We start from the raw sequence: 12,552 nt of genomic DNA, 5'->3' as shown, positions 1-12,552 counted from the left end.
GATGAGATTGTAATTTCGCACTTTCAATGTTTTTCTCCTATCTTATTCTAAAATGCTGCCACCGTGGTCGTCAACCAGGCCAGTTTGCATGAGAATAGCTTGCCGAGTAATGGAGTTTCGTCGAAAAGCGATTGCTACCTCACCCAAATTTACAAAGCAGCTAAATGGAAAATTAACGGTTGGGCACCCAGTCGAACCCCGTAAAGCGAGTTAAGTGATGAATAACGCAACGAAAAGAGACTTCGGACTATTACCGCGATTTAGTTGTTGTTCACAAGGGTAAAACGTAATTGATCAACCGAGTCCAGAGTCCGGTTAAATATGGTGCTTTATTCTTTCCTTTAAATGATTTCTTTACACATATTCTCTGGAATAATCTAGAACACGGCCATAATAGGCAAAACAGTGTTTTTCTCCGATTTAGCCTTTCTTCTCTGCTACTTGAATAGATATGAGAACACGGTGAAAAGGCAAAACGGTGTTTTTCTCCGATTTGGCCTTCTTCTCTGCTTCTTGAATAAATATGAGAACACGGTGATAAGGCAAAACAGTGTTTTTCTCCGATTTAGCCTTTCTTCTCTGCTTCTTGAATAGATATGAGAACACGGTGAAAAGGCAAAACAGTGTTTTTCTCCGATTTAGCCTTTCTTCTCTGCTTCTTGAATAGATATGAGAACACGGTGATAAGGCAAAACAGTGTTTTTCTCCGATTTAGCCTTTCTTCTCTGCTTCTTGAATAGATATGAGAACACGGTGAAAAGGCAAAACAGTGTTTTTCTCCGATTTAGCCTTTCTTCTCTGTTTCTTGAATAAATATGAGAACACGGTGATAAGGCAAAACAGTGTTTTTCTCCGATTTAGCCTTTCTTCTCTGCTTCTTGAATAAATATGAGAACACGGTGATAAGGCAAAACAGTGTTTTTCTCTGATTTAGCCTTTCTTCTCTGCTTCTTGAATAAATATGAGAACACGGTGATAAGGCAAAACAGTGTTTTTCTCTGATTTAGCCTTTCTTCTCTGCTTCTTGAATAGATATGAGAACACGGTGATAAGGCAAAACAGTGTTTTTCTCTGATTTAGCATTTCTTCTGTGCTTACGAGAAGCTTACACTAATATCTACACCTTGATATAACTTTCATAGTAACTTATACAGGATTTATCATAGTTTGATACTTCACGCTGCAGTGTAACAAGTTCTGTGGAAGGTTTCTGTGGAATTTACTTTCTAACATAACGTTTATCTTTCGAATGCTTGGAGATGGTGTGATCTAACTATATTAAGTTTTTCAGGTGTCCATGCTTCATGAGGTGTCCATGCTAGCTCTAAACCATAACATTAAAGGTGTAAATATTACAGAACATAGAGACCGGTAAACTGGATAAATAAAATCGTTCTAACAGTACTCTTAACGTGTTTTGTTGCAATAATATTAAGGTAATTGTTTTACATATAAGAAACAAAAAAGCCATTTTGCCAAATTTATAACGACGTCCTGATCCCCTTAACAAGAATTTACAATCGCATTTTGGAGCTGACCGACCAAATAATCAAATAAATCAAATAAACATTATGTATACTCCGTTCTTATCAAGATTATCTTCATAATGCAATTATCATTCGGAGACAAAATTAAACAATGCACATTGAAGTGTTTAAAGACTGCGGCTTTGGTGCTGTCTGTGAAGCGTAGTTCACACTTAATGCTCATGGTAATGTTGAAACCAAAATGCCACAAATAAAAATGCATGTGTCGGTGGTGCGAAAGCAACCTCCCCTCGAGAACGTGGGACATCTCCTGGATTGGTTGCCGTTGGAGTCATGATCTTGGAACCATTCCTTGTTGTGACGTTTGCGCAATGCAAACCTTCATTAAGCAAAACACGAAGTTGATACGTCTTGCCGCCATACGTAACCTTTTCGTCCCTGGCGAGCAGCTCTCTGTTAACTTCTTCTTTGAAAGATTCGAGCCTCTTGAGACCCTCGCTGTACTGCTGGATATCTTCCCGCAAGTGAATCCCCATGGACCAAATTGCTACAACGCTGTGGGTCGTGTTTTGTCCATTTTGTGTTTCTGCCATCTCCGTGCAATTCATGCCATTGCCACGACTGAAATGCCATGGTGTATGAGCCAAAGTGTAAAGAGGTGGATCCGTAACAAATACGCTGTTAGCATGTATATAAACAGCTGCGCAAACACCACGGTAGGCCGAAGCTTTCAAAGCAGCGTTGGCGATGACAGCCACTTGGAAAGGAAACTCCACGTTAAACAAGGATGAAATCACTGACTGGCATTGGCTCTCATCATCATCATCATCATCATCATCGCAAGATGCCTGGAAGAAAACCATTCTGACTTTCATATTCTATCAAACAAATCTACCTCAACGTGTACAGGCTGTCATACTGCTCCTTTCCTTTTTTTTTTGGAATAATTTTTTTTTAATTGAAAAATTTCAGGACAGGAATGTACATATACCTAAGTATGGTTAATGCACACTCACTCTCTCTCTTACACACACACGAATATACGTATATAATCTCACGAACAATAGATGTAAAAATAAAAAAATAATAATAATAATAAAGATCGATACCACAATGTATTCAATCAAACATACAATAGATTATTAAACAAGACAAAAGTGCAATATATTATTTTGCTGAAACAGATGAATACTAATTAAATTCAAACATGTCTGACCAATTTTCCCATTTTTTTCAAAGTTTGTTAAATTTAGCTTTTTTAATGCATTGAATCTTTCTATTATAAATTGATCCTTTATGTAATTTATGAGTGAAGAAAGGCGCATACATTCTTTCTTTTTGAAACTTTTGTAAATATAAAATTTCGTACGAAGAGTAACAAAATTAATTGGGCTGTTTTGGTTTGTTGGATAGCCGAGAAGGAAGCATTTTTCATTAAAGGTAATGTTTTTATTCGTTCTATGAAAGATGTAAGCTTTCAGTTCTTCCCAAATTTTCAAAGAGACCAGACGTCATCGTTCTCAAGCCCTATAGTTTTTAAATATGATTTAAAAGGCAGGAGCCTATGTATTATGCGGTATTGGAACCACTGCAGTTTGGTGTTCTTTGTTGTTTCGAAACAGTTCTTATAGACATCTTTCCAATGCATATCAAAATTTGATTTTGCGTTCCATTTTTTTTTCGTTTTTCATCCGTGTAGCTGGCTTGTAGAGAGTTTGATAAAAGTCTGTACAGCCTTTACTATGTTTGATAAGAAGCTCTATTGCTTGAGGCAAAAATGGATGAAAGGTGATCTCAAGAACATCGTTTTGTGTTTTATTCATAAGCCTGTGCTTAATAGAATTTCATATACCGTAAAATGTAAGCTCACCACAGTTTTGTAGGCTAAATTTTTGTTCAAATTCTTCCTTTGTTAAAATTCTGTTATTTTCAAGAAAATCGCCAACAATTTTAACGCCTTTGTTAAACCAATTCCTTATAAACATAGGCTTACCTCCAATCTTAAAATTATCATTATACCAAATCGGCTCCACAGATATTATACTTTTTCTTTCTAGTAAGCGTGTTATCACTACTTTCCAGGAAACCAGAACATCTTTCCAAAAACAGTTACTACAGTCCTTAATAAGCTTGTCTAAATACGCGTTCCCAAAAGCAAATATATAACTTATTACATCTCGATCAAAAATAGCTTGGAGAAGTGGACCATAATATGTTGTCTGTCTGATGAATTAATTCTTCTAATCCAAGTACATTTAAGAGAAGCAATAAAGTCAAATAAATCTAACATCTTACGACCACCTTGTTCATAGTTACCAGTTATTACACTCCTTTTCACTTTTACCCGACTTTTTGTCCCATATAAATTGAAAGAACATTGTGTTTAATGTTTTCATGTATGTTTCATCTGGATTGGGAAGGGAAATGAATAGGTGGTTTAACATGGGTATACAACAAGGGTTTTCAGTTCAGTGATTTTGCCAATGGGCGTCAAAGGTCTCCTTTCCCATTGTTGCAACATTCTTTTAATTTTCACGATGTACTGTTCAAAATTATTTTTATCATATCCTGCAACTTCAATGTAAATTCAATACCTAACAAATTAAAACTGTCATAAACCCAATTCATCTTCCATCTTACATGGTGAAATACCTCATTGCTAAACTTTTTTGCGCCAATCCAAATTAATTTAGTCTTACTCTTATTTATCGCCAAACCTGATATTTTTAAAAAGAAATCAAGTGTATTAAATGCTGCAAGAAATGAGAGTCTGCTGCCGTTGAGAATGAGGGTAGTGTCGTCAGCATGTTTTTTGGAATAATTGTTGCTTTGAGAGGAGAGATGTTTCTTTCAAAATTTGCTATGTAATGTTACCTATTTTGTTTTAGAACACGGGGAGGGGGTGCAAGTTCTACAAAAAGTATGCTTTTGATGAAGAATTGATTGATTAATTGATTGATTAACTGAAACAGAACCTTGCTAGAAACACCACAGCAAATCTCAAAATGCAAGCGTGACATTCGTTTTGCAGTACGGAAGGAATTTTTCTATTTAAAATTGTTCCTTTTCACAAAAACTATAAGAAATGTATTGTTCAAGTTTGTCAAATATTAACAAGTGCAACCCTAAGCTTCTGACTTGATTTGGTTTTGAAAAAATTGAAAAGCTTGAGAACTATTGGACGGAAAATTATCTCAAAACCTCAAAACTCTGCTCTTTGTTAGTGATCTATTTAAAGGATAAACTATTTTGAAATGGTTAATTCATAACTCTAATTGTAATATAAGAAACGTAAAAGATAAGTTTTGAAAAAAATGTTGCGAAAGTTTGAAAGACGATCTGCAATTACGGATGGAAAATCACGGATAGCAAATATCTCCAAGTGCCAAACATATACACGAAGCGTATTCCTAATGAATTTACGTAGATCGATCCAACTTCGCAGGGACTTTTGCTGAATGCAATCACATTAACTGAATAATACGCCTCTACGAGCAGCTAGGGGGTGATAAACTTTCGGGGACACTCAGAACGGAGTGAAAAAGCCTCCTGAAATTGCACTTAAAGTAACTGAAAATACTTTGAAGAAACAATGCATCATAAACAAGGTTTGTGTTAATAACTATACACGTGCTATGGATGACAATGTCACTTACATGATTTGCCAAGTGAGAATGCACTTTTTGATACAAAATATGTATTCATTGAATATTTTATCTTTCAAATTTTTTTTCAATTCATAATAATCTTTATCTTTTATCCTCTTTAAGTTTTAAAAGATCTGAATCGGTTTAGAAATTATATGAAGTTTCTCTGTACACCTGTTGTACCCAGGTAACAATGTACAGTTGCATTTCCGTCCATACATGCTAATTAGCCGTTCATAATGATTTGTAATAAAGGTTTTATTTATCATCAAATACGTCTTAAAGCAATTTTATTTGGTCTTTGCTTGATATAGAACTAGTATGAGGAGAGGATGAATAAAAAATATTTTAGGGTATGAATTTCTTAAAAACATTAATAAAGGCAGTAGGAAAATAATTTTTAAATTCCGCTCGTAATGCAGATGTTCACATTTTAAAGTTAAACGCTCTGTAAAATTATTAATTCACAAAATAAAGTTAATTTAATGCAATAAAAAATAAAGAATACAAATAAAATAAATGTAATTCTAACCCCTGAGGCTGTCTCTTTTTATTTTTTAGAAAATGTACCCTTTAATCGATTTTTGTTCAGGACGCAGATGCAACAAAATTCCCAAAAATTGCTTGTAATTTAAAATTCGGAAATAAACCGTACCACATCCAAGCAAAATAAAAACCACAAAAAGCCACACAGATGTTTCAAACTGCAATCCAATGGTTATTTCAAAAATATTTTAAGACCGTTTCGCGATTGAATAGACGTAGAAAGAAAAGACCAAGAGATTGGTGTACACACGCGACATTTACAATATATTGGCTTCAAAGACGTGGTTTATAAACTAATTGAACCTCCAAAAAACTCGTTTTAAATTTTACGGACATAATTTTAAATTTTAAATTTTTAAAATTTTTTGTACAAAAATACCATCCTCTAAAGCAACATAGTTTGGAAAAAGAGCACGGACAACCAAAAAATCTTGAATTTGTTTTTCTAAATACAGCAAAAAATTAAAAAAAAAAAATAATAATAATAATAATAATAATAAATAATTATAATGCAATAATTTTTCCTATCCTGTTTTTGTTCCATCTTCAGCTGAAATTTCTTATGGTGATCTACGACAAACTCACCTTTCGCACTGCTTTACAGGCTTTAGAATGTTCGGCTGAGGGATCAAGCAGCATTGTGAGGCCTACGGGACTGAAGCCGCGGGCACCATCTGGGACTGAAAATAAGATCAATACCATGGGTTTTGGAGGTACAAGGGATTTTTTTACGTTTCAGCCTTCGGTTTTGAATGTGGCTTTGAATATTGAACAAAAGTATACCAAATTCAGTTCGAAGAGAATATTTTGAATTACTTAATGGACACTTTATCCCAAAAGTCCAACATCAATTAGTTAAATTATTTAAAAGGATACCAGGCATCATCAACATATTAATGAGATCTTACGTTATTTCTTCGGTCGAATTTAACAACGTGAAACATACAGTACATGTGCAATGTATTTAGAGAACTATTAAGCAATGGCCTGGACACAAATAAAATGGTATTTATTTGGTAGTTACAACTTAAGTTTTATCATGTGGTGGATTTGGCCTCAATAATGCAATGTTTTGGTAGCAGATTTACAAACAGTGACATATATTTACTTGCAACAATGTCTAAATAACCCAATAGTTATATACGATATGATTTCGGTTACAACTTACTCTCTTCTGGACAATCTATATCCGCCGGCATCACGCTGTCTTTTTCACAAAGCCAACAAAAGACGTTTCTCATGTAGGTGGAGGGACGCCATTCCTGTCGGACGCGTGTAATTAACATTGGTCCGGTGGAACACAGCTCTTTAAGTCGTGGGTCCGCATTCGGTCCGCAATGTCGCCCGGTTTGCCACGACAAAAACCTGGCTGGTGGGTTTCCATTCGGGGCACATGGGCGTCCGGATAAATCTGCTGGCGGTTCAAAGCGTAGCCCACACGACGGTCTTGATTTCAAAAGATCCATGACATCGGTCACGCTTGTAATGGAAAGACCCTCAACTGTGCCGGGCCAAAAACACGTGACATATGACGTCCACTTGATTGGGTTGGTAGAAAGGTGGCACTCCGCGCAGTATTGATTTTGAAATGCCAATTTTGTGACGGGATCCGATACAGGAAGAAGGCGGTCAATGGCATTTCTGTTGGTTGAATTTTCACATTTATCACGAACGCTGTCGTTACCCCATTCATTCGGACACGCTGATATCATCCAAAAGTTATGACTTACAACTCCTCTTAAACGTATTGTGGACTGTGACTTACAAGCAATGTTATTTCGTCCAAGTCCCACTCGCGCCCTCCTTTTCCCGTGATCCTCTTCGGCTTGTGAGCTCTCCGGACAGGTGTGAAGCGGCGGACAGCAATCATTGAACACGTCGCAGAATTCATCGCAGTAGCAAAACACTTTAACACGTTTGTCTGGGTTTCTGGCGCAGATCTGTGGCGGAAAAGTACGGTTAAAAATCAGCCCTGCATCCCCTGAATTTGATTCCGAACTGGATCCAGCTACTGTAGTAGTGAGAGGAGCGGGATCCTCGCTGTGTTGTCCGGTACTATTTTGAAAGGACAAAGCAACTGTGAACCCGCGCCAAGGGTAAGAGGTCTTGCCAGTGGACGCCTCTGGACGACTGAATCCCGCGGTAATCGCTGTTTTTGTTTCTGGTTGTTCAAGACTAGAGTCCGACGAGGTCCAAGGTACTGTAGACACTTCCTTTGCGTTTTCGTCATTTCTGGTTTTATTTTGAGTGGACGTACTGTCCTGGGTGAAAGTTGAATTCAAAACCGTTGTGTTTTGAAAAGTTGGCGTGGTGCTCCCGTAATTTGTAGCATCTAGCTCGGGAATGCCGTTTCCTTGCCCAGTGACCGTTGTGAGAACAAGAAACAGAAACACGCCGCTGAGAGTAGACTTGGCACTGAACATCGTGCCACTGATTACGAATCTCCGGCTATTTCATAGTACGCCTTCCACGGACTAACCGGCACTGCTAGGCAGGTTTCGTGATTTTGAGATTTTATACCTTTACGACATGGATGTTTGTCACCGCCTTCTTGCATGACTCATCGAATTGGAGAATTTGATAGCAGTTGCCATACCTTCTCAGCAATGAGAAAATGTCAATACTTCCTCATGGAAACAATTCCTCGTCGATATTGGTCAGTTTATTAAATGACACCACAGACAGTTCAAATTTGCGATGCAGTAAAATAAATAAATATGTAAATAAATAAAATAAATATATTGCGCGATACATATGCAAAAAATAATGTAAGTGGAAGAGTATATATCAGCATATATTTATATGTAGAAGAAGGTGCTTGAATGGGAGTGTGTGAGAGTGTAGGAGAAAATGTATATGCCTATAAAATAATAAAATATAAATGAATAAATTTAAGCCCAGTGTTTGGCAGTGTTCCCTGGCAGCTGTGGTCGCATGCACGGTCAGCTATCCTGATACCTTATTCATGTTATGGCTTTTTCTGCCTTCTAATTACCTCTGTGAATATTTTAAGTTGAAACATTAGTTTTAAAACGTCGGTCCAGCACGATTTCAGGTTTTTTTTACCGATGATGATAAAATGAGAAAATTTTTTTTTTCATACATGTACTTTTCTATGATAATGAATTAGTTCCGACATTCGAAGTTAGTCAATGTTTTCCCTAAAAAATTGCGTTTCTTGTAATAATCAATCTCTTAGTAGATTATTAGAGAGAGTAGCCATCTAGGTCTACAGAGATCAATGGTCCAATAGCAAGGACAATTGTTCTCTATAGGCCTAGATGGCTGCTCTGCGATAACTGCCGTTTTTGTAGTAAAATAGGATTCGTTATGTTTGTATAAACTGTTTACAATGTAAATATTGTGAAGTATGGATATCATACTAAGAGTTGTTGCCGTTTAAGACTGATTACGTGAGCCTATTTCACAAATAGAAGAGATGCGCGAAACATCAGCGAGAAGTCTGCAGCCATTGGCCACTCATTGGTTCATGCTTCAGCTGCGTGGTGTGTCTCAGCACTACATGCAAATGACTGACAGAAAGTATTCAGTCACGCCATTTCTGTCTAAGTAACGGTTGTAGACAGGCGTGGCTTTCTCGATAATTACTCCGAGGAACCGTCATGTAAATTGAGTCTTCCTTGCGCAAAGGTTCTGCCGATAATATTCACCCTTTGGCTCACCTGGGGTATCGAAATACGACGCTAATTATGCTCATGAAATGCCTATCCTTTATGCTTGAGCAGGAAAAGGGACTTCAGAGCTTGTCATTTATATCTTTATTTGTATCAAGTGCGTTATCTGAAAAGTTACAAGTAAAAACGGAAAGTTGTTTGGCGGTGCTGATTCCTTGGATGATCCTCGTTATAACGATTCCAGTGACGTCAGCACAGTCTAAATTACAGTAAAACGTATATCTTTACTAATTGGAATCCAAATAACCCCAGGGATCTTCTTTTTTAAAATCCCGCAAAGCTGTGCGCCATAAGTAAACGAAACTAATATCTCTGTAATTTGAACTTTGATTGTAAAGTATTCATTTTTCAGTGAAAAATCTTTCAGATGCATAATGCGGGAGTCGTAAAAATCCTGTTTGCAATTCCAAACGTGTTTTTTTTTTATTTCATTGAAACAAAAAAGGGGATATTTATGTGTATCTCCACAATTTTATTGCATGGAAAAACTCAAACTTGCACAGTCTATTTCTTTTTGTTTGTTTGTTATTGAGATGAATTCCGTGGCCGTAATTTTTTTTATTTATTTATTTATTTATTTTTTTAATAGAAACGACCGAAGTCAGTTTATCAAACACATGATTGTTAGCCTTTAAAAATGCATTTTTGTCTACATGATTGAAAGTAGGAGCATTATTGGTACGAAATAAGACTGTCTGCTCCTTGCTTTATGCTGAATGAAAGCAGGAGAGAGAGAGGGGGGGGGATACAGTAATAACCAACCAGCTAATCAATAAATCGAGTAGTCAGTCAGTCAGTCGTATAACCAGACAGATAATCAATCACACCATCAGTGTATTTAGGTATATTAAGGTGACCGCGTTATTTCTACAGGAATTACGCACCCATCAACTCAGTGTAAGTTGACTTATTCTGACGGAGCCACAGTACAAGAGATATTGTGAAACGGCCCATGTTGTGCAGTATGTGGAGGTAAAAACTCATATTATCTTTGTGCAAGACCCATAACGGCAATGTTCGATGTGATAATTATTCATTTCATAAAAGATCTTCCAAAGACAACAATATTTATTCTCCTTAAAATTTTCGATTGCACTTTTTTTTTCAATTCCATTACTTTTCAAAACTTGCATCATATGCACCAATATTCATTCAAGCCATAAAGCCATTAATTTTGTCTTTGGGTATGCTTGTCGGTTCCTTATACATTGTTCAATACGCCCCCGCCGTAGGGAGGTATGATATGATCAGTTGTGGTGCAACAGAAATTGATTTTTAAGAATTTTCAACTTCACTTGTATATCCTTAACAGTGAAGAAAGCTAGGCATGGCTCAGACCATCACAAGATCTGTGGGAAATCTTGTTGCGTTTAGATTTTTTTCTACAGATTTCTACAGGTCATAGGAATTCTTTGTGTGTGTGTGTGTGTGTGTGTGTGTGTGCGCGTGCGATATAACAGCGGATACCGCACGTTCAGCACTGAAATGTTGTGCGTTTCCACTGATCAATATTTAACTGTGAACATTATTTCCTCAGTTTTTTTCCTGTATTTTAATACCGATATGCACCTTTTTTTATGAGAATGGATGTGTAGGTACAGAAACTGAAAGGAGGCGTCGGCTGTTTTTTATCAGATATTTAAAGCCTGCAGATTTGTCGAACTCACGGTTTATCCGCAAGTCTCATGAATTTTGACCTTAGTTATTTCTTCATGTCACATCACTAATAAATAGCACAAGAAATAAATTCAAACACATTTGGCATGTAAGTATAGGTTTTGGAGTAAAATTAAGATCATTTTTCTTAAGAAAAACATTTGGGTTTGTCAAAACTAAGTTTCTTTAACTAATTGATCACATTGTCTTGACTTATCACAAGGCCATTTTCAGGGAACTGTCACTATGGGTGACACTGCCGGTGGTATTGCAGTCGTCACTTGATTGTCGTCACCTGTAGTGACAATTTCCTGAAGATGTCCTTGAAACGTCGAAGTCTCTGCAAAACATCTCATAGATCAACGTGAGTGCCCAGTATTAGAGTTAATATTCTTGTTTGTGAATATCACAACAGGATGAATCAGAATTTAAAATTTGATACCTGTCTAGTAGTAGACATTTCTGATGTAGCAAAGCCTATAAGGGGATTTTGCCATGGTAACCATACCAAAATGATAAGATTATTTGGCACGAGAATGGCGCCGACAACTACCTTTATTCCTGTTAGTGATACAAATAAATGCACGTTTTTCCTATACTGTCAATACATGTGAAAAGCATGAGCGAAACAAGCAATGGCACGTTATCAGATATTTATTGTTATCTTTCGCTAAAGCATAATGGGGACAGGGGGGGGGGGAAGCTAAAGCAAAGAACGTTATAAAACCACGTGTAAATGTACAAAATTTATGTTCACGTTCACATCCCCAGAAGATATGAATAAAAACACTCTGTTCATGTTGATGTTTAGTTCATCAAATGGAAATAAAGCACTTCAGCACCTAAATAAATTCGCTCCTTACAACATAGGTGGAGCTACGTCGACAGCAATTAGTACCATCGTGAACTAGGGACCAAAGGCGCTCCCGAAACACGCGGGATCGCAGCGTATATATGTAAGGATTAGCACATGTATTTATAAATCCACATGAACTTGCAATAAGACTGATAATATACTGGTTCGTATTAAGATTTGGCGATTGTAACTGAAACACCAAATTAGCTATCAGAAATGGCAAAATACTAATTAGAAATATGCCCATTAAAATCAAATTAGACAAAATTACTTGCTGGTCTACCTGTATGAGTTCTACGTAGTGCGTGTCCGAACCTACGCGAACATCCATCACGTCAGTTGTTGCCTGCGGTGTTATATCTATAGTGTCAGGGTTCTCGTTGCCTCTTGTCCATCGAACTTGAGCATTCGCGCAATTTTCTCTTTGAAAGAATTCTATTACATTCGTTTGCTGCAGGACAGAAGAAGGTGGAGATGGAACTCCTGGTAGTCCCTGGCCGTCTCTATCTGAAAGATCTTCTATCTCGGATGGCACATTGTTTGCAGATTTTGGTACTCGAACACTTTGTCCCTGCTCCCGCCTAGAGACACGCTCTAACGAAGTAAAATTCGGATGAGGTGACTCCCCTCTATTGTTGCCACCGTCCGCTAAAAACATATCGGCG

The 12,552-nt window shown here is 37.0% G+C and overlaps 1 protein-coding gene across 1 annotated transcript; it reads right to left on the bottom strand.

Annotated features, from left to right (window-relative positions):
• Positions 1-310: 310 nt before the first annotated feature.
• LOC147759869 (uncharacterized) lies at positions 311-8,221 on the bottom strand. The gene is made up of 3 exons (XM_086995497.1): positions 6,849-8,221; positions 6,266-6,360; positions 311-2,335 (listed from the first exon to the last, which is right to left on the bottom strand). The coding sequence occupies exons 1-3, from the start codon at positions 8,101-8,103 to the stop codon at positions 1,700-1,702; spliced, it is 1,986 nt and encodes a 661-aa protein (XP_086851623.1). The 5' UTR covers positions 8,104-8,221; the 3' UTR covers positions 311-1,699.
• Between the last annotated feature and the right edge of the window lie 4,331 nt (positions 8,222-12,552).

Source organism: Lingula anatina, chromosome 9 (genome assembly GCF_051362555.1).
Source record: "Lingula anatina isolate TDL-2025a chromosome 9, LinAna3.0, whole genome shotgun sequence".
NCBI classification, from domain to species: Eukaryota; Metazoa; Brachiopoda; class Lingulata; order Lingulida; family Lingulidae; genus Lingula; species Lingula anatina.
Note: the sequence above shows the minus strand (reverse complement) of the source record. Positions and strands in the feature narration are given on the sequence as shown.

Bases quoted from the DNA above. Each gene is read 5' to 3' on its own strand.
- LOC147759869 (XM_086995497.1), bottom strand. From the start codon at position 8,103: ATGTTCAGTGCCAAGTCTACTCTCAGCGGCGTGTTTCTGTTTCTTGTT. The intron at 6,361-6,848 runs GTAAGTTGTAAC...TCTTATTTTCAG, and splicing joins TATAGATTGTCCAGAAGAGA to TCCCAGATGGTGCCCGCGGC. The intron at 2,336-6,265 runs GTGAGTTTGTCG...GTTTTCTTCCAG, and splicing joins CCTGTAAAGCAGTGCGAAAG to GCATCTTGCGATGATGATGA.